General features: G+C 37.0%; 1 protein-coding gene across 2 annotated transcripts in view; it reads right to left on the bottom strand.

Annotated features, from left to right (window-relative positions):
* Positions 1 to 22,585, bottom strand: part of LOC121387809 (inner centromere protein A-like) — a 99,803-nt gene that overhangs the window by 6,545 nt on the left and 70,673 nt on the right. Inside the window, exons 16-20 of one of the 2 annotated variants that reach the window (XM_041519021.1) lie at positions 17,849 to 17,923; positions 9,601 to 9,827; positions 6,538 to 6,687; positions 2,528 to 2,736; positions 351 to 523 (exon numbers count right to left, since the gene is read on the bottom strand). In XM_041519021.1, the coding sequence (XP_041374955.1) occupies positions 351 to 523; positions 2,528 to 2,736; positions 6,538 to 6,687; positions 9,601 to 9,827; positions 17,849 to 17,923 (834 nt within the window). The remainder of the gene's footprint in view (positions 1 to 350; positions 524 to 2,527; positions 2,737 to 6,537; positions 6,688 to 9,600; positions 9,828 to 17,848; positions 17,924 to 22,585) is intronic. The other variant, XM_041519022.1, reaches the window with a different exon arrangement.

Genomic DNA, 22,585 nt, shown 5'->3' with positions numbered 1-22,585 from the left:
ATGACATGATTCCCACCATGGAAACTATTCTACCACACAATTAACCACCTATAGAGAAGCACTGTTTATGACATCAAAATGTATCTATGGGAAGAAATGGGTTTTTTTCTTTACCTAGGAACAGATAATTTTTCTTTCCCCATTCCTCTCTGCCCACATGAGTAATAATAAGAAATAGTCCAATTGACTCACTGACATGGATCGATCCAAGACTGACCACACATCAAGTGAGATCTGTATCAGTGGCCTTTCCTGTAATGTTAAACCAACAAGATTTTCCTTTCTCACTCTACCTTAAATAAAAAATTTTATAAAAATAAAAACTAAGTAAAAATAAAAATACTAATGACCTTGTCGTTTTAAGTCTTCCTCGGCTTGCCGTCTCTTCATTTCTTCCAACTTCCTGGCAAATTCTTCCTTCTGTCGTTTCTCTTTCTCCAACTCTAACAGTTTTCTTCTCTCTCTTTCTTTCTCAGCTTCTTCCTCTTTGTTTCTTTCTTCTTGTAGTCTTTGTCTTCGTAATCTACAAGAGAAATACTCAATCATTGATATCACATTTCCATACAGTACATGACTCAACAAGAATACCAACCAACTGCCCACGGTTAGTTTTGTTTCACAAAAGATTCTGGTCACACTATCCACTTTGTTTTCATAATCTACAACAAGATTACCGACTCATTCAGCAAGAATACCAACTAACCACCCATGGTTGGTTTTGTTTCAGATTCGATTCTGGTCACACTATCCACTTTGTTTTCACAATCTACAACAAGATTACTGACTCAGTCATAATCACACTTCCAAACAGTACATGAATCAACACGAAAATCAACCAATCACCCACGGTTGGTTTTGTTTTACTACTTTTAAGTTAAAATTGATTCTGGTCAGACAATCCACTTTTTTTTCATAATCTACAACAAAATCACTGAAATACTCAAATCACACATCCATACAGTACATGACTCAACACGAAAATCAATCAACTACCTATGGCTGGTTTTTTAATGTGTAATTACCAGAGCTGAACACCCCAGTCACAGACCCTGTAAAAATGGTCACCAAGTTTGGTTAATCTACAAACTTGTAAAACATTTGAATAAAATTACAGTAGAATTAAACAATAGTCTGTTGTTGAAACGGTGAAATATCCTTAAATATAAACTAGAGCTTGTTTGCATAGCCATTATTTCTCAGAAATATGTGCATTTAAAAAAAATACGAAAAATAAATTTTGTGGTATTAGAAACACCAGGATGAGCATAAACACTTTGGACATATGAAAATGGACAATCTAAACAAAACAATCGACGCTATGTCTGATTTCAATGATCAAACATGGGTCTAATAGTGAGAAATATTCCGTAGTGTTTAAAAACTAGAGTCTGTCACTTTAATTACTCTGAACTCTCAACTGTTAGTTTATTCAACTACTTAAAGTTACATTTGATTCTCGTCACAATATCCCCAAATCAATCAGATACACGGACTGAAAACTATCACTCACTCACTCACTCACTCACTCACTCACTCACTCACTCACTCACTCTCTCTCTCTCTCTCTCTCTCTTATGTTAATCCCTTCTCTCTCCCACAACTCTCTAAGTTCGCCCTCTCTCCCTCTCCTCGTTTCCTCATTAACCTTCTGAGTACTGCAGGCGAGATATCTCGCCCGACGTTACGTCAGTTGACATACTGTACACTGTATACAGTGCATTCCCCAATTCATATTTCCCGCCGTTTTACACATGACACTCACCGGAAATGGAAATATAACAAAAGAAAAAAGATTTCTTTTCAAAATGGTAGCTTTTGTTTTGATTTTTTCAACTGATAATACCTTGAACTTTTGAGTTCAAAAAGTGGTTTTCGTCAAGTATTTTCGCTTGACAACAATGGCGGCACGTCGCGGTAATTTTCAAGGATCGATAGCTGATTGTGACAGCTAATTTGATAATAAATTTGATCATTTTACCAACAACGAAAATTACCAAATATTGCAATATGAATCGTAGTTCGGGTTTTAAAAAAAAATCTGGTCAGAAAACCACTGTTATCGGGAATAATGGACATAAATATTGGACAGCAGGCCACAAATGCCCGTAAATAAATGCAACTTTTTCTATTTTTTGCCTAATTTTAATCACCATTAGCCAATATAAAAATAATAAAAATTACAAAAAAGACACGAAAATAATACTTACCGATTCATATATGAACTTTATTTCATGTATTTATAAAACATTTAAGTGAATATATGTGAGTAAAATTATAAACTTGTACCCACTCAACGTGGTTTTTGTTAAAAATTAATCCAGTAGTCTAAAGGTTAAACTCCCCCTCCCTTCCCACCCTCTTTCTTCCCTCCCCTCTCGTTTCCAACCACTCTCTCTCTCGTTTCCAACCTCTCTCTCTCTCTCTCTCTCTCTCTCTCTCTCTCTCTCTCTCTCTCTCTCTCTCTCTCTCTCTCTCTCTCTCTCTCTCTCTCTCTCTCTCTCAAATTATCAATAGAATATTATTTTACCGTCTTTCTTCTTCAAGTCTTCTCCTCTCCTCCTCCATTTCTCTCCTCAGTCTCTCCTGTCTTTCCTGTTCTTCTTTCTCTCTCCTCTGCTGCTCCTCTCTCTCCTTCCGACGTCGTTCCACCTCTTCTCGTCTTTTCTTCGCGGCCGCCTCTCGTTTTGCTGCTCGAGCTTCTTTACTCGAGATGGATTTCAGAGCCATGTCATCATCCTGTGTGATACAGATTGATATTTCATATGATTAATAATATCACAGTGGATTTCAGAGCCATGTCATCAGATTGATATTTCATATGATGAATAATATCACAGTGGATTTCAGAGCCATGTCATCAGATTGATATTTCATATGATGAATAATATCACAATGGATTTCAGAGCCATGTCATCAGATTGATATTTCATATGATGAATAATATCACGATGGATTTCAGAGCCATGTCGTCATCCTGTGTGATACAGATTGATATTTCATATGATAAATAATATCACGATGGATTTCAGAGCCATGTCGTCATCTTGTGTGATACAAATAGATATTTCATATGGTGAATAATATCACGATGGATTTCAGAGCCATGTCATCATCCTGTGTGATACAGATTGATATTTCATATGATGAATAATAACACAATGGATTTCAGAGCCATGTCAACATCCTGTGTGATACAGATTGATATTACCTCATGCTTATTCTATGTTACTTCTGATTGGTTAATGTTATGTCATGTGTGATTGTGTTTGAAATCATATTGCATTGCTCTGTGGTTTTGCGAACAAGTAAATCATGATATTGTGCTATTTCCAGGCATTGACCAATGAGCACTATCAGTTTACTTGACAAAATTCCGAAATGCTTAGTGTCTTACAGATGATGTCATGCTTCATATATGATGTCAAAGTGCAATATATTTGTGTGTGCTTACTAGACTGAATGATGATTGATTCTGGTAAATAAGCCTAGTTTGTGAAATTATCTTGTAAGTAATAAAACAATTACGATACTGTGATGAGACCAATATGATGTTTTATGGAGCACAAAAAATAAATATCGACCATGCCCTTTGACCTCTGTCAATAATATATATTGTATCTCCATAAAACGTCATATTCGTCTCATCACAGTGTCATAATTGTTTAATATTTCATATGGTGAAAAATATTTCTCTTATGATTAACATACCTCTGATTGTGGTTCCTACATAGGCTCAGATTTAGGTGACGGTTCTCGTATGGGTGTTGGTTTTTCCACTGATTAACATACCTCTGATTGTGGTTCCTACATAGGCTCAGATTTAGGTGACGGTTTTTGTATGGGTGATGTTTTTCCTCTGATTAACATACCTCTGATTGTGGTTCCTACATAGGCTCAGATTTAGGTGACGGTTTTTGTATGGGTGATGGTTTTTCCTATAATTAACATACCTCTGATTGTGGTTGCGACATGGGCTCAGATTTAGGTGATGGTTCTCGTATGGGTGATGGTTTTTCCTATAATTAACATACCTCTGATTGTGGTTCCTACATAGGCTCAGATTTAGGTGACGGTTTTTGTATGGGTGATGTTTTTCCTCTGATTAACATACCTCTGATTGTGGTTCCTACATAGGCTCAGATTTAGGTGACGGTTTTTGTATGGGTGATGGTTTTTCCTATAATTAACATACCTCTGATTGTGGTTGCGACATGGGCTCAGATTTAGGTGATGGTTCTCGTATGGGTGATGGTTTTTTCTATAATTAACATACCTGTGATTGTGGTTGCGACATGGGCTCAGATTTAGGTGACGGTTCTCGTATGGGTGATGGTTTTCCTCTGATTAACATACCTCTGATTGTGGTTCCTACATAGGCTCAGATTTAGGTGACGGTTTTTGTATGGGTGATGTTTTTCCTCTGATTAACATACCTCTGATTGTGGTTCCTACATAGGCTCAGATTTAGGTGACGGTTTTTGTATGGGTGATGTTTTTCCTCTGATTAACATACCTCTGATTGTGGTTCCTACATAGGCTCAGATTTAGGTGACGGTTTTTGTATGGGTGATGGTTTTTCCTATAATTAACATACCTCTGATTGTGGTTGCGACATGGGCTCAGATTTAGGTGATGGTTCTCGTATGGGTGATGGTTTTTTCTATAATTAACATACCTCTGATTGTGGTTGCGACATGGGCTCAGATTTAGGTGACGGTTCTCGTATGGGTGATGGTTTTCCTCTGATTAACATACCTCTGATTGTGGTTCCTACATAGGCTCAGATTTAGGTGACGGTTTTTGTATGGGTGATGTTTTTCCTCTGATTAACATACCTCTGATTGTGGTTCCTACATAGGCTCAGATTTAGGTGACGGTTTTTGTATGGGTGATGGTTTTCCTATAATTAACATATCTCTGATTGTGGTTGCGACATGGGCTCAGATTTAGGTGATGGTTCTCGTATGGGTGATGGTTTTTTTTATAATTAACATACCTCTGATTGTGGTTGCGACATGGGCTCAGATTTAGATGACGGTTCTCGTATGGGTGATGGGTTTTTCTATAATTAACATACCTCTGATTGTGGTTCCTACATGGGCTCAGATTTAGGTGACGGTTTTTGTATGGGTGATGGTTTTTCGTATAATTAACATACCTCTGATTGTGGTTGCGACATGGGCTCAGATTTAGGTGACGGTTCTCGTATGGGTGATGGTTTTCCTCTGATTAACATACCTCTGATTGTGGTTCCTACATAGGCTCAGATTTAGGTGACGGTTTTTGTATGGGTGATGTTTTTCCTCTGATTAACATACCTCTGATTGTGGTTCCTACATAGGCTCAGATTTAGGTGACGGTTTTTGTATGGGTGATGGTTTTTCCTATAATTAACATACCTCTGATTGTGGTTGCGACATGGGCTCAGATTTAGGTGATGGTTCTCGTATGGGTGATGGTTTTTTCTATAATTAACATACCTCTGATTGTGGTTGCGACATGGGCTCAGATTTAGATGATGGTTCTCGTATGGGTGATGGTTTTTTCTATAATTAACATACCTCTGATTGTGGTTCCTACATGGGCTCAGATTTAGGTGACGGTTTTTGTATGGGTGATGGTTTTTCGTATAATTAACATACCTCTGATTGTGGTTGCGACATGGGCTCAGATTTAGGTGACGGTTCTCGTATGGGTGATGGTTTTTCCTATAATTAACATACCTCTGATTGTGGTTCCGACATGGGCTCAGATTTAGGTGATGGTTCTTGTATGGGTGATAGGTTTTCTCCTATAATTAACATACCTCTGATTGTGGTTCCGACATGGGCTCAGATTTAGGTGACGGTTCTCGTATGGGTGATGGTTTTTCCTATAATTAACATACCTCTGATTGTGGTTGTGACATGGGCTCAGATTCAGGTGACGGTTCTCGTATGGGTGATGGTTTTTCCTATAATTAACATACCTCTGATTGTGGTTGCGACATGGGCTCAGATTCATGTGACGGTTCTCGTATGGGTGATGGTTTTTTCTATAATTAACATACCTCTGATTGTGGTTGCGACATGGGCTCAGATTTAGGTGACTGTTCTCGTATGGGTGATAGTTTTTCTTATTATTAACATACCTCTGATTGTGGTTCTGGCATAGGCTCAGATTTAGGTGACGGTTCTCGTATGGGTGATGGTTTTTCCACTGATTAACATACCTCTGATTGTGGTTGCGACATGGGCTCAGATTTAGGTGACGGTTCTCGTATGGGTGATGGTTTTTTCTATAATTAACATACCTCTGATTGTGGTTCTGACATGGGCTCAGATTTAGGTGACGGTTCTCGTATGGGTGATGGTTTTTTCTATAATTAACATACCTCTGATTGTGGTTCTGACATGGGCTCAGATTTAGGTGACGGTTCTCGTATGGGTGATGGTTTTTTCTATAATTAACATACCTCTGATTGTGGTTCCGACATAGGCTCAGATTTAGGTGATGGTTCTTGTATGGGTGATAGGTTTTCTCCTATAATTAACATACCTCTGATTGTGGTTCCGACATGGGCTCAGATTTAGGTGACGGTTCTCGTATGGGTGATGGTTTTTCTGGTAACACCGGTTCCGGACTGGGAGACTCGTCCCGGATTATAATAAACTCCATGTCATCATCCGATTTCTCCGGAGAAGAAATCTGTAATCAAAGACAAACTGTGATCAGGGGTGGATCCAGGATTTACTAAGGGGGAGGGGTCACAAAATTGTAAAATGAACAAGTTTGAGTATGCTGAAAACAAATTTGCCGAGGTCCCAATCGTAACAATATCTGTAGAGGTGTTTCAGAGTATGCTCCCTGGATAATTTTAAAATAAGGATACTTATAGATGCATTTTTATATAATGTGGATAATGAATAAATAAATAAAAAATCATTAAAAAGGGCACTTAAGATGGGCAGGGAGGTTATGGAACCCATCTGGACCTGCCAATGGTGATATGAAATTTTATTTCAAAACAATAAATTTCATATGATTGGATGTATGCTAAAATACAGGTAATAAAATAAAATAACCTGTGTGGTTATTGTTATGTGTGTGTGGTTATTGTTATGTGTGTGTGGTTATTGTTATATCTGTGTGGTTATTGTTATGTGTGTGTGGTTATTGTTATGTGTGTGTGGTTATTGTTATGTGTGTGTGGCTATTGTTATATCTGTGTAGTTATTGTTGTGTGTGTGGTTATTGTTATGTGTGGTTATTATTATGTGTGTGGTTATTATTTCTGTGTGGTTATTGTTATGTGTGTGTGGTTATTATTATGTCCGTGTGGTTATTGTTATGTGTGTGTGGTTATTGTTATTTTTATGTGTGTGGTTATTGTTATGTGTGTGGTTATTGTTATGTGTGTGTGTGTAGTGTTGTGTGTGGTTATTGTTATTATGTGTGTGTGGTTATTGTTATGTGTGTGTGGTTATTGTTATGTGTGTGATTATTGTTATGTGTGTGTGGTTATTGTTATTGTTATGTGTGTGTATTGTTGTGTGTGTGTTTATTGTTGTGTGTGTGGTTATTGTTGTGTGGTTATTGTTATGTGTGTGTGGTTATTGTTATGTGTGTGTGATTATTGTTATGTGTGTGTGGTTATTGTTATTGTTATGTGTGTGTTTATTGTTGTGTGTGTGGTTATTGTTGTGGTTATTGTTATGTGTGTGTGGTTATTGGTATGTGTATGTGTGGTTATTGTTATGTGTGTGTGGTTATTGTTGTGTGTGTGGTTATTGTTATGTGTGTGTGGTTATCGTTGTGTGTGTGGTTATTGTTATGTGTGGTTATTGTTATGTGTGTGGTTATTGTTATGTGTGTGGTTATTGTTGTGTGTGTGGTTATTGTTATGTGTGGTTATTGTTATGTATGTGTGGTTATTGTTATGTGTGTGTGGTTATTGTTGTGTGTGTGGTTATTGTGTGGTTATTGTTATGTGTGTGTGATTATTGTTGTGTGTGTGGTTATTGTTATGTGTGGTTATTGTTATGTGTGTGTGGTTATTGTTATGTAGCTCACTGTTGATGAACAGAGATTTGATGCTCCAACAGTAGTCACCAGAGAAAACCCGCTACATTTCTCCTATTGCATCAAGGGATCTTTTGTATGCACTTTCCTACAGACGGGATAGCACATACCATGGCCTTTGATATACCAGTCATGAAATAGCCCAATGGGCCCACCAACGGGGATTGATCCCAAAATGACCGTGCATCAAGCGAACACTTTACTACTGGGCTTAATCTTGCCCCACTCCCACGGTTATGCTAAAACTCAAATTAGGCAAAAATAACCTACCAACTACAACAACCATGACCCAAACTTTCTCAAAAGCATAATAAGCATCGAAGTTCAAGTAGCATACTGGCCTAATCTGATACATGAAATCATTATAATTATGATAGAGAGAATAATACTTGAGTGGCCATTCGATACCATTTATCTCACAGCAAGTTGTTTTAAAATGGATCTAATGAGTAAAAGCGAGTTTGATATGTTTTTAAGCAACGAGTTGTGAGATAAATGGTATCTAACGAACATGAATGTATTATTATATTTCTTACATATCCTCAAAAACCAGGTTTTAAGCAAATTTTAACATCTTTATCAACTAAAAGTTATTTACAACCCTTAGCACTTGTAGCTGACTTACACGTCACAGACACATGATTACCAGGTTAACTATATGTTATAGTGTAATCGATTTCCACCATGCTGTTTTTGTATTGGATGTATGGCATTAGTAACCTGGTCATCACCTAGGAGCAGCCAGTCATATGTCTTGAAATTGTTAACACACGTATGTGTGTAACCAACTATGTGTTATCAAAAATAACACATGGTGTTCTCCCCAATGGGTGTGTAAGAAAACAGCATAAGAGGAAACATGTTTGCTCTTAACAACATGGAAAGCACCCGCTCACTGACCTGATAAACTCATCGCGTGTTGCTGTTACTGGGCTAAGCAAACAGAAAGCACCCGCTCACAGAACTGATAAACTCATCGGGTGTTGCTGTTACTGGGCTAAGCAAACAGAAAGCACCCACTCACTGAACTGATAAACTCATCGGGTGTTGCTGTTACTGGGCTAAGCAAACAGAAAGCACCCACTCACTGAACTGATAAACTCATCGGGTGTTGCTGTTACTGGGCTAAGCAAACAGAAAGCACCTGCTCACTGAACTGATAAACTCATCGGGTGTTGCTGTTTTTGGAGGAGATATGGTACCACACTTGTGGTGATGGTGGTGGGGGTGTTGCGGGTTTAGGAGGGGGGGTTGCTGGTTTTGGGCTAAGCAAACAGAAAGCACCCGCTCACTGAACTGATAAACTCATCGGGTGTTGCTGTTTTTGGAGGAGATATGGTACCACACTTGTGGTGATGGTGGTGGGGGAGTTGCAGGTTTAGGAGGGGGAGTTGCTGGTTTTGGAGGGGGGGTTGCGGGTTTAGGAGGGGGGTTGCAGGTTTAGGAGGGGGGGTTGCAGGTTTAGGAGGGGGTGTTGCAGGTTTAGGAGGGGGGGGGGTTGCTGGTTTTGGGCTAAGCAAACAGAAAGCACCCACTTACTGGACTAAGAAACTCATCTGGTGTTGCTGTTTTTGGCGGAGTTGGTACTTTCGGTGGTGACGGTGGTGGAGGTGTTGCGGGTTTAGGAGGGGGAGTTGCTGGTTTGGGGGCCGCCACCGGTTCCTCCTTTTTGGCTTTCTTTCCTTTCTTCTTTGCTGGCCCTTTCTTCTTCTCCTCCTTCTTTGGTGGAACAGGCTCTTTCTTTGGTTTTGGAGCTTTTGGTTTACCTGTAAATCGAGAATATAAGGTGTTAAATATAAGTATTGTTTAAGCTATAAGACAGGGCCATGCTAAATTACACTTACCTGTATGAATATTAATATAAATAATGATGCAAAACCTGGAATACTGGGTATTTAATTAAAATAATAAAGAGAAAAAAACAATCATCCTATATTTCAAACAATAATCTCAGAAAAACATGTAATAAATATATTATTTAGTAAAATGTAAGTAATTTAAAACACTATTTTCGATGAACTGAAGAAAAAAAGAAGAAAGAAACCATAAGTTAATAAAAAAAATTCTTTATGCAAAATTATTTGTATACACAGCTTACAACTATCTCTCGTGATCAAAACATCCCAGTAATATCAATTAGACATTGAAACAATATGGTATCACATTATAGTTACACTTCTATAACTGAAAATTGAGGAACCATTAAAGCCATTCAAGTTATCAGATGTTAATGGTTCCAATATCAAGTCACAATACACAATGTTATTATTAAATTTAAAGGTTATTAACTCCAAAGTCACATCATGCTTCATATTAAAAATTACACATTAAACCAGCTACAATATCTCCTGTACATGTTATATGAATGAATGAATGTTTAACGACACTGCGGCACAAAAAATACATCAGCTATTGGGTATCAAGCTATGGTAAAGGCAATCAAATAGTGATGATCAACATCAATATAAAAAGTACATGTTATATAGACAACAACTGTTGAATAACTCATAAGTTATGAGTTCTATTCTATGAAGCTAAGAAGGGATCTCTATGAGCCTTGTTGAGTGAAACTTAACTTTGTCCTAACATGATCAAATAGATAGCCTACTCATAAGTTATGAGTTCTATTCTATGAAGCTAAGAAGGGATCTCTATGAGACTTGTTGAGTGGAACTTAACTTTGTCCTAACATGATCAAATAGATAGCCTACTCATAAGTTATGAGTTCTATTCTATGAAGCTAAGAAGGGATCTCTATGAGCCTTGTTGCGTGGAACTTAACTTTGTCCTAACATGATCAAATAGATAGCCTACTCATAAGTTATGAGTTCTATTCTATGAAGCTAAGAAGGGATCTCTATGAGCCTTGTTGAGTGGAACTTAACTTTGTCCTAACATGATCAAATAGATAGCCTACTCATAAGTTATGAGTTCTATTCTATGAAGCTAAGAAGGGATCTCTATGAGCCTTGTTGAGTGGAACTTAACTTTGTCCTAACATGATCAAATAGATAGCCTACTACATTAAAGGGACAGACCCTAGTGTTTAAACACTAAGGCATATGTTTCACCTAGACTCTAGTTTCAAACCATAAAAATGGACACTAAGTTTGGTTAATTTACAAACCTGTAACAAATTTGGATACAACAGAGTGAAACAAGAGTCTGTGACATTGAAATACCCTTAAAAATAAGACTCAAATGCGACTCCATAACCGTAATTTCTCAAACGCACGTGCGTTTTTAAAAATATTAAAAATGCATTTTGTGGTATTAGAAAAAACAGGATGACCAGAAACACTTCGGTTGTACGGAAATGGATAACATAAACAATAAAATATAAGTAATGTTTGATTTCAGTGATCACAAATGGTTCTAATAGTGAAAAACATGCCCTAGTGTTTAAAAACTAGGGTATGTCCCTTTAAGCATTGCTGTTTTTATCCTGTAATCCAGCAACAAAAGCAGCAGTGTGGATATCATATTGCTGTTTCTATCCTGTAATCCAGCAACAAAAGCAGCAGTGTGGATATCATGTTGCTGTTTTTATCCTGTAATCCAGCAACAAAAGCAGCAGTGTGGATATCATATTGCTGTTTCTATCCTGTAATCCAGCAACAAAAGCAGCAGTGTGGATACCATATTGCTGTTTCTATCCTGTAATCCAGCAACAAAAGCAGCAGTGTGGATATCATATTGCTGTTTCTATCCTGTGATTCAGCAACAAAAGCAGCAGTGTGGATATCATATTGCTGTTTCTATCCTGTAATTCAGCAACAAAAGCAGCAGTGTGGATATCATATTGCTGTTTCTATCCTGTAATTCAGCAACAAAAGCAGCAGTGTGGATATCATGTTGCTGTTTCTATCCTGTAATTCAGCAACAAAAGCAGCAGTGTGGATATCATGTTGCTGTTTTTATCCTGTAATTCAGCAACAAAAGCAGCAGTGTGGATATCATGTTGCTGTTTTTATCCTGTAATTCAGCAACAAAAGCAGCAGTGTGGATATCATGTTGCTGTTTCTATCCTGTAATTCAGCAACAAAAGCAGCAGTGTGGATATCATGTTGCTGTTTCTATCCTGTAATTCAGCAACAAAAGCAGCAGTGTGGATATCATGTTGCTGTTTCTATCCTGTAATTCAGCAACAAAAGCAGCAGTGTGGATATCATGTTGCGGTTTCGATCCTGTAATTCAGCAACAAAAGCAGCAGTGTGGATATCATGTTGCGGTTTCTATCCTGTAATTCAGCAACAAAAGCAGCAGTGTGGATCAGCAACAAAAGCAGCAGTGTGGATATCATATTGCTGTTTTTATCCTGTAATTCAGCAACAAAAGCAGCAGTGTGGATATCATGTTGCTGTTTCTATCCTGTAATTCAGCAACAAAAGCAGCAGTGTGGATATCATGTTGCGGTTTCGATCCTGTAATTCAGCAACAAAAGCAGCAGTGTGGATATCATGTTGCGGTTTCTATCCTGTAATTCAGCAACAAAAGCAGCAGTGTGGATCAGCAACAAAAGCAGCAGTGTGGATATCATATTGCTGTTTTTATCCTGTAATTCAGCAACAAAAGCAGCAGTGTGGATATGATGTTGCTGTTTTTATCCTGTAATTCAGCAACAAAAGCAGCAGTGTGGATATGATGTTGCTGTTTGTATCCTGTAATTCAACAACAAAAGCAGCAGTGTGGATATGATGTTGCTGTTTTTATCCTGTAATCCAACAACAAAAGCAGCAGTGTGGATATGATGTTGCTGTTTTTATCCTGTAATCCAGCAACAATAGGCAGCAGTGTGGATATCATGTTGCTGTTTTTATCCTGTAATCCAGCAACAAAAGCAGCAGTGTGGATATCATGTTGCTGTTTTTATCCTGTAATTCAGCAACAAAAGCAGCAGTGTGGATATCATGTTGCTGTTTTTATCCTGTAATTCAGCAACAAAAGCAGCAGTGTGGATATCATGTTGCTGTTTTTATCTTGTAATTCAGCAACAAAAGCAGCAGTGTGGATATCATGTTGCTGTTTTTATCCTGTAATTCAGCAACAAAAGCAGCAGTGTGGATATCATGTTGCTGTTTTTATCCTGTAATTCAGCAACAAAAGCAGCAGTGTGGATATGATGTTGCTGTTTTTATCCTGTAATTCAGCAACAAAAGCAGCAGTGTGGATATGATGTTGCTGTTTCTATCCTGTAATTCAGCAACAAAAGCAGCAGTGTGGATATCATGTTGCTGTTTCTATCCTGTAATTCAGCAACAAAAGCAGCAGTGTGGATATCATGTTGCGGTTTCTATCCTGTAATTCAGCAACAAAAGCAGCAGTGTGGATATCATGTTGCGGTTTCTATCCTGTAATTCAGCAACAAAAGCAGCAGTGTGGATCAGCAACAAAAGCAGCAGTGTGGATATCATATTGCTGTTTTTATCCTGTAATTCAGCAACAAAAGCAGCAGTGTGGATATGATGTTGCTGTTTTTATCCTGTAATTCAGCAACAAAAGCAGCAGTGTGGATATGATGTTGCTGTTTTTATCCTGTAATCCAGCAACAAAAGCAGCAGTGTGGATATGATGTTGCTGTTTTTATCCTGTAATCCAGCAACAAAAGCAGCAGTGTGGATATGATGTAGCTGTTTTTATCCTGTAATCCAGCAACAAAAGCAGCAGTGTGGATATCATGTTGCTGTTTTTATCCTGTAATTCAGCAACAAAAGCAGCAGTGTGGATATCATGTTGCTGTTTTTATCCTGTAATTCAGCAACAAAAGCAGCAGTGTGGATATCATGTTGCTGTTTTTATCCTGTAATTCAGCAACAAAAGCAGCAGTGTGGATATGATGTTGCTGTTTTTATCCTGTAATTCAGCAACAAAAGCAGCAGTGTGGATATCATGTTGCTGTTTTTATCCTGTAATTCAGCAACAAAAGCAGCAGTGTGGATATCATGTTGCTGTTTTTATCCTGTAATTCAGCAACAAAAGCAGCAGTGTGGATATCATGTTGCTGTTTTTATCCTGTAATTCAGCAACAAAAGCAGCAGTGTGGATATCATATTGCTGTTTCTATCCTGTAATTCAGCAACAAAAGCAGCAGTGTGGATATCATGTTGCTGTTTTTATCCTGTAATTCAGCAACAAAAGCAGCAGTGTGGATATCATGTTGCTGTTTCTATCCTGTAATTCAGCAACAAAAGCAGCAGTGTGGATATCATATTGCTGTTTTTATCCTGTAATTCAGCAACAAAAGCAGCAGTGTGGATATCATATTGCTGTTTTTACCCTGTAATTCAACAACAAAAGCAGCAGTGTGGATATCATGTTTTTATTCCTAACTTTGATAGACATGTTCTAACCGTTTGCAGTATATAATGTCGACACGATTCATGATGTAATTCTTTTTAAAAAGATAGATAATTTGTAAAATAAAATAACATTAATTTTATACTCTTAATCCATAAATAAATAATATTTAAGTTTTGTTGAATTATGACACAAAACTTTGTTTCCATACATTGTATTCACAATAATGATGAAAATATAGTCAAAAGTAAACCAATCGAAGCCATAAACTATTCGTAGCAGTTTATCGGTTAGCTTCAACTGCATCATAATCTGACAATACAAACATTGATTTTAGGATAAGAAATTATTATTCTATGATAAGAATGCTGTGTAGTGCTATAATACACTGAGAACTAATAATAATTAGTGAACAAGCAAACTGGCACAGCTATAATGACAAAAGGAAGCCTGTTTATGCTGACACACACATGTAGTATATAAAGCAAGTAAATATGCTATTTCATTTCTTCAGAAATAATCTATCAACATAATCAACAGAACAATAAAAGTAATAATGAAAGTATGGAAACCATTAGAAGCCAAGAGTTTGGAAAAAAAAAGTATATGAAATCACGTTTTCTTCCAGAGGGAAAAACGGGTAAAATGCTATCACCCAAAATATCGTTTGGGTATGGTGCCATACCCAAAATTGTTTACAGATTTTCTCTTTTTTTAACTGTATGATATATTAATGTTGGCACTGAATGATTATAAAACTATTCTTTTCATATGTACAGCAGGATGACACGTTATGGAAGGAATATATAAAGCAAGGTGAACAGATCGAGATATAGGAAAACGTGTCCGAGGGATCCTAAATTCAATTTTCATATGTACAGCAGGATGACACGTTATGGAAGGAATATATAAAGCAAGGTGAACAGAGATAGGAAAACGTGTCCGAGGGATCCTAAATTCAATTTTCTTTCTGGTTGTTTCTTGTTTTACTGTCTGCACAGCTAATCAACGGATGTGTGCTACACAGTTGGCTATAAATCAACTTTTGACATGTCGTCGCCTTCAGAAATAATGCAAATAGAATGTATTAAATTAACCGTTCTCGACAAGTTTGTTTTCTTTTTCTATTTGATTATTTAATTCCGACTTTATGCGGTGTATTGTCATAGTAAGTGAATCTACAAATGTCAAGCATAGCCTGCCTAGAGGTAATAAGATGTGTTCCAGAGTCATACTTTTTTAATTGATACACAGTAGAGATGTCGGGACTAAATGGGTACTAGTATTCCTGAAGGTGTGAAGATCGGTTATTTGCTGCACGTTATCGCTGTTGTTAAAATATCCCTTTTATATAATAGTAAACATTTACTGTGGCCGCTTAATACAGATATTTTAGCGATTTGGGATCCGATTTAGGTGGCCGCTGGCCACGTTAGACAGGTGACCGCTTATTACAGGTGCATTTACATTATAAATCGTTTGGGAGGGAAACAAGTGACCGCTTAAGGCAGGTGACCACTGAGTACAGGTGACCACTGAGTACAGGTGGCCGCTAGGACAGGTTTGACTGTATATATATATGTTGTTTTGGGGTGTTTTTTTTTTACATGTTTGTTATAAATAATTACATTTTAATGAATCTTATGAATAATATTTGATGATAAATCCAAGAATATTGAAACAATTGTAAAAATGTGTTCATGTTGTGTAGACAGCTCCATGCAGTATGATTAGATTCCGGTCTTTATCATAAATCTTACCGGCCTCGGTGGCGTCGTGGTTAGGCCATCAGTCTACAGGCTGGTAGGTACTGGGTTCGGATCCCAGTCGAGGCATGGGATTTTTAATCCAGATACGGACTCCAAACCCTGAGTGAGTGCTCCACAAGGCTCAGTGGGTAGGTGTAAACCACTTGCACCGACCAGTGATCCATAACTGGTTCAACAAAGGCCATGGTTTGTGCTATCCTGCCTGTGGGAAGCGCAAATAAAAGATCCCTTGCTGTCTGTCGTAAAAAGAGTAGCCTATGTGGCGACAGCGGGTTTCCTCTCCAAATCTGTGTGGTCCTTAACCATATGTCTGACGCCATATAACCGTAAATAAAATGTGTTGAATTCGTCGTTAAATAAAACATTTCTTTCTTTCTTTTTTTATCATAAATCTTATATCATCAAGTTCACAAAATCTGGCAAGTTGACTGGATACATCAAGTAGAGAGATGAGTTGCACAAAGACGGCAAATTTGTCAGAAGCATCTGCCTGGCATAATGTTATGTAATGTTTGCCTCAAATGAACACACACAATTCTGTCAGACATTCATTAAAGATTTTCCAATAATATTTGTTTTCTACTAGTATATTAATTCCATTGTTTGTAATTGTTATTGGTATATACATGTAGTTGAAGACATATAGGGCTGAATTTCAGACTTGTCAACCCTCCTGGATTCCGCGGGAGACTCCCGGTATTTGATCAAGTCTCCTACTGGGAAAACGTTTCTCCTGCGAAATCCTTATTTTCTAAGCATAAAACAAATTCATGCTACCATGGCTATGAATTTACAAAGTCTGTTTTAGACTTACACATGTGTGACTACATGTACATACATTCACAATGCTTAAACACCTGCGTTTAAAAAACAAACAGGCTTCGTAAAATTGGCCCATAATGTTTACATTTCAAAGCAAAATTTAATAACGGGTAATTAATTTTAGCACAATTAATAAATATATTGAGGACTATCAGGTGCAGATCCAAGGATTGTGGTACTAGGGATGCACACCACCTCTGCAAACTACGAAGTATCTTCCTCTCTAGAAGCATGCATGATTCTAAAATAAATTGACTACTTTTATATATGTATAATTAATGTTAACAATGGTTTTTGCTTTCAGAAAATCTGAATGATAAAACCATTATTCATGGACAAAACCGTTATCCATGATCAAAACGGTATCTCTGTAACATACAGAGTCGAATGGATGTTTGGCAAAATAGTGGTTGATTCCATAAATATCTATCTAGTGCCTCATCTGTAGGACACCCACTCAATGATGACTGCCACTCCCAGACTAGTTTACTAAATCAAAACTAGCACAGGACAGAGATGACTGTAAATAAATATAGCTGTGATAACATGCACTCATGAATCACTGTCAAAACAGTGATGACATCAGGTGTTCGCAAAAGGTGAACATATCCTGCCTTGCAGGTGGCACCTGTCATGAGTGTACTGCCACCACAAATGTCAGAACTTTGAAGTTTACACTGCTTAAATTAGCTGATGCGAGATAGCGTATAAAAATAAATTAGCACAATATTATATTAGAAAGGTTAACATATTAAAGCATCCATTGTTCTAGTGCACAGATTTAAAGAAGCAATGCTGGGTATAAGCAAAATATAATTTTCAAGGTATAATATACTGGGATCAGTAAAACAAAATTAAAAGACGAAGAAAAAACTGCCTGAAGAATTAACATTCCTCACCCTTTGAAGATTTTCCTGAGACAGATGAATGTGCGCCAGATAATAGTTTTGTGTCAAGTTTATCATCCACTTTTCCTAACACAAGAATATATGTATAATTATGTGGTTAACAAACCCTATACACCTTTCTGTAAATTTCTTCAATATTTAATATTCTGTTGACACATGCAAACCCATACCTATTAAACTTAAAATTGGTAACTGAAGCTTTGAAAATAAGTCATTTCTTAAAAATATATATTATGAAAACAAAACTGAAAAAAAGAAGCAAATGTAAGTCATACTATTGACATAAAATAGTCATGTTAGTTTCAAACATGGATAAACAAAAAACAAACAGTGTTTATCCACCAACGATGGATTATTAAATAGAAAGGAAAAAAGATTAAACTGACAACATGGATTATCAAACAGCAAACGTGGATTATCAAACAGCAAACATGGATAATCAAACAGCAAACATGGATTATCAAACTGAAAACGTGGATTATCAAACAGCAAACGTGGATTATCAAACTGAAAACATGGATTATCAAACTGAAAACATGGATTATCAAACTGAAAACATGGATTATCAAACTGAATACATGGATTATCAAAACACATAAGTACTGGATTAATTATGAGACATTATAATGGTCAACAAGAAACAAGAATTAAAAAGAGAAAATCTCAATTATAAATCACAGACCTCTGAGAATTGTAAATTGGCGTTAATCCATTTTTGCTTTATGCAAAAACAAATTGAGATAACCCATCTCTTTAATGTGTAACCCTTTAACCCTTCATAACCACGTCAATGATGTCCTATATTTAATACGTGAACAAAAACTGGGCTATACCAAATTTGACTTTCACAAGCAATGCCCGAATAAAACGATTCTTGTCACAATTTACAGAGGTCTGGAAGATAGAAAGAGATTAAGAGAGTTCCACAATTGATCACGGTGTGTGTGTGTGTGTGTGTGTGTGTGTGTGTGTGTGTGTTACAGGTGTGTATGCAGGAATCTATACAGAAGGGGTTCTAGACAGTGATGAGCCATATTTATGGGGGTGCTGAGTCAGTCTCCCTGGAAAATATATTGAAAAATATAAATATTTGCTTGATGGGGAGGGGAGGGGGAGGCTGTGCAAAACTCTCCTCATGTACACTCTGCTAGATTATGAGACAATTGTGTTATATATCCAGACCCTCAATGTTAAATGTTGTATTTAGACCATGTATGAATGAGGAGAAACGATGGAGCAGATCCATGAGGTATAAAGTAAATATTATTATGTGTCCACCCTACATACATGTGTCGATGTACCCCCTGTGATCAACTGTGGATCTGCCCTTATCAAACAGAACACCTGGATTAATCAAACGGATTACTTCAAAACATAATATCATGATCTTTGCAAGTCACAATCCACACATGCTTGAGTGTATCACTGCAATAAGACAAAATCAACTGTTAGTATTAAAACCCACAACATGATGGAAAATCCCAGATAATGTTGGAAATCCCAGATAATGTTGGAAAATCCCAGATAATGTTGGAAAATCCAAAATGATGTTGGAAAATCCCAGATGTTGGAAAATCCCAGATAATCTTGAACAATTCCAATTAAGTCTGGAAAAATGTTATGTAATCTTGGAAAATTCTAGATAATCATAAAAAATGCAAGACAATCTTGGAAAATCACAAATAATCTGGGGGAAATCCAACAATCCTGGAAAATCCACATATAATCATGGGAAATCCCAGATAAATCATGGAAAAAGCCAAACAATCTTGGAAAATGCAAGACAATCTTAGAAAATTCCAGATAAAATCCTGTAAAACAAACAGCAGAGTTCACAGCACACATTTAACTCTTACTTGGCTGGGGCACAGGCACTGCTGGGATTGGCGGGGGAGGCCTAGGTTTGGCTGGAACCTGAACATCAGGCTTTTTCAATGGCGGCTGCACGTCCACCTTGGCTGGTCGTCGGAATAAAAATAATTGTTTATTACAAAGCGAGATATTTTCCCAATGGAATTTTCCCCAAAGATCACAGCCCATTGGTTACAAAACATACAAATTGAGTAAGTTGTAAATGACGCCAAGTTGTAAATGACGCCAAGTTGTAAACAACGCCAAGTTGTAAATGACACCAAGTTGTAAACAACACCAAGTTGTAAATGACGCCAAGTCGTAAACAATGCCAAGTTGTAAATGACACCAAGTTGTATATGACACCAAGTTTTAAATGACACCAAGATGTAAATGATGCCAAGTTGTAAATGACGCCAAGTTGTAAATGATGCCAAGTTGTAAACGACACCAAGTTGTAAATGACACCAAGTAGTAAATGATACCAAGTTGTAAATGACACCAAATTGTAAACGACGCCAAGTTGTAAATGACAACAGGCTGTAAATTATGCCAAGTTGTAAATGACACCAAATTGTAAACGACGCAAAGTTGTAAATGACACCTAGTTGTAAATGACACCAAGTTGTAAATGACACCAAGATGTAAATGATGCCACGTTATAAATGATGCCAAGTTGTAAATGACGCCAAGCTGTAAATGACACCAAGTAGTAAATGACACCAAGATGTAAATGATGCCACGTTATAAATGATGCCAAGTTGTAAATGACGCCAAGTTGTAAATGATGTCCAGTTATAAAAGACGCCAAGTTGTAAACGATGCCAAGTTGTAAATAATGTCAAGTTGTAAATGACACCAAGTTGTAAATGACACCAAGTTGTAAATGAAATCAAGTTGTAAACGATGCCAAGTTATATATGATGCCAAGTTATAAATGACACCAAGTTGTAAATGACACCAAGATGCAAATGATGCCAAGTTGTAAATGAAGCCAAGCTGGCTATAAATGATGCCAAGTTGTAAATGACACCAAGTTGTAAATGACACCAAGTTGTAAAGAATGCCAAGTTGTAAACGATGCCAAGTTGTAAATGACACCAAGTAGTAAATGATGCCAAGTTGTAAATGAAGCCAAGCTGGCTATAAATGATGCCAAGTTGTAAATGACACCAAGTTGTAAATGACACCAAATTGTAAATGATGCCAAGTTGTAAACAACACCAAATTGTAAATGACACCAAGTAGTAAATGATGCCAAGTTGTAAATGACACCAAGTAGTAAATGATGCCAAATTGTAAATGACACCAAGTAGTAAATGATGCCAAGTTGTAAATGACACCAAGTAGTAAATGATGCCAAGTTGTAAATGACACCAAGTTGTAAACGACGCCAAGTTGTAAATGACACCAAGTTGTAAATGATGCCAAGTTGTAAATGACACCAAGTTGTAAATGATGCCAAGTTGTAAATGACACCAAGTAGTAAATGATGCCAAGTTGTAAATGACACCAAATTGTAAACGACGCCAAGTTGTAAATGACGCCAAGCTGTAAACGACACCAAGTTGTAAATGACACCAAATTGTAAACAATGCCAAGTTGTAAATGACACCTAATTGTAAATGACACCATGTATTATATAAAAAACAAAACTGACCCAAAATGAACAACCAATAAAAACTGTGCAAATACATTAACATTATGCACCAATATGTAAAATGCATGTACCGGTATATAACAACCACATTATGCACCAATATGTAAAATGCATGTACCGGTATATAACAATCACATTATGCACCAATATGTAAAATGCATGTACCGGTATATAACAATCACATTATGCACCAATATGTAAAATGCATGTACTGGTATATAACAATCACATTTTTACAGTAAACCAAAAAGTTAAGAAACTGTAAGAAAGTTAATAGTGAAGAGAAAATATGAAATTATATCAAAGTGATTCACCACTCATGAAAACAGTGCAAATATAACCACATTTCAATAACACGTAAAATACATACAAACAACCAATCACATATTCAGTGACCTGAAAGTGCATCTGAAGACATGCCAAACCGACTCATAATCATAACCAATCAAAACCAATCAAATAAATTCAAATTCCACCAATACATAAAGTACATACACAATTTAATAACCAATCAAAATTGCACAGCATAAAGCCCAAGATGAAGAAACAATGTTAGATAGTTAATAGGAAGGTGAATATCAGATGTCATGCCAAAATAACCAATCAAAACAGTGCAAATAAGTTTGATATTCACCATGCAAATAATGAATAAAACTTTCACAGAGCAGACAAAAAATTAAGAAACTGTTATAAAGTCAATTTCAGAATAACAATCTGAAGTCATTCCCAAATGTGTGACAACTAATCAAAACAGTGAAAATAAAATGAATATGTTCCAGTGAAATAGTGATACATGCATACAAAGATCAAATCAAAGTCGTACAGCTTGCAGTTGTTAGTGACAACACCAAAATCACATCACATAGGCATCGGAAGATGTCACAAAATGGAAGGACTAGTGATGTATTAATTTGTCTTCCAGTGGGGGATGGAGGGGGGCAATGTATTATCTTCTGAACTGGAAGGAGCCAGTAATGTTTTAATTTGTCTTCCAGTGGGGTATGGGGGGGGGGGGAGGGGGGGGGGCAATGTATTATCTTCTCAGCTAGAGGGGCCAGTAATGTATTAATTCGTCTTCCAGTGGGGAATGGGGGGCAATGTATTATCGTGTGAGCTGGAAGGGCCAGTAATGTATTAATTCGTCTTCCAGTGAGGAATGGGGGACAATGTATTATCTTGTGAGCTGGAAGGGCCAGTAATGTATTAATTCGTCTTCC

Source organism: Gigantopelta aegis, chromosome 13 (genome assembly GCF_016097555.1).
Source record: "Gigantopelta aegis isolate Gae_Host chromosome 13, Gae_host_genome, whole genome shotgun sequence".
In the NCBI taxonomy this organism is placed as follows: domain Eukaryota; kingdom Metazoa; phylum Mollusca; class Gastropoda; order Neomphalida; family Peltospiridae; genus Gigantopelta; species Gigantopelta aegis.
This window is presented reverse-complemented; position numbering and strand designations above follow the sequence as displayed.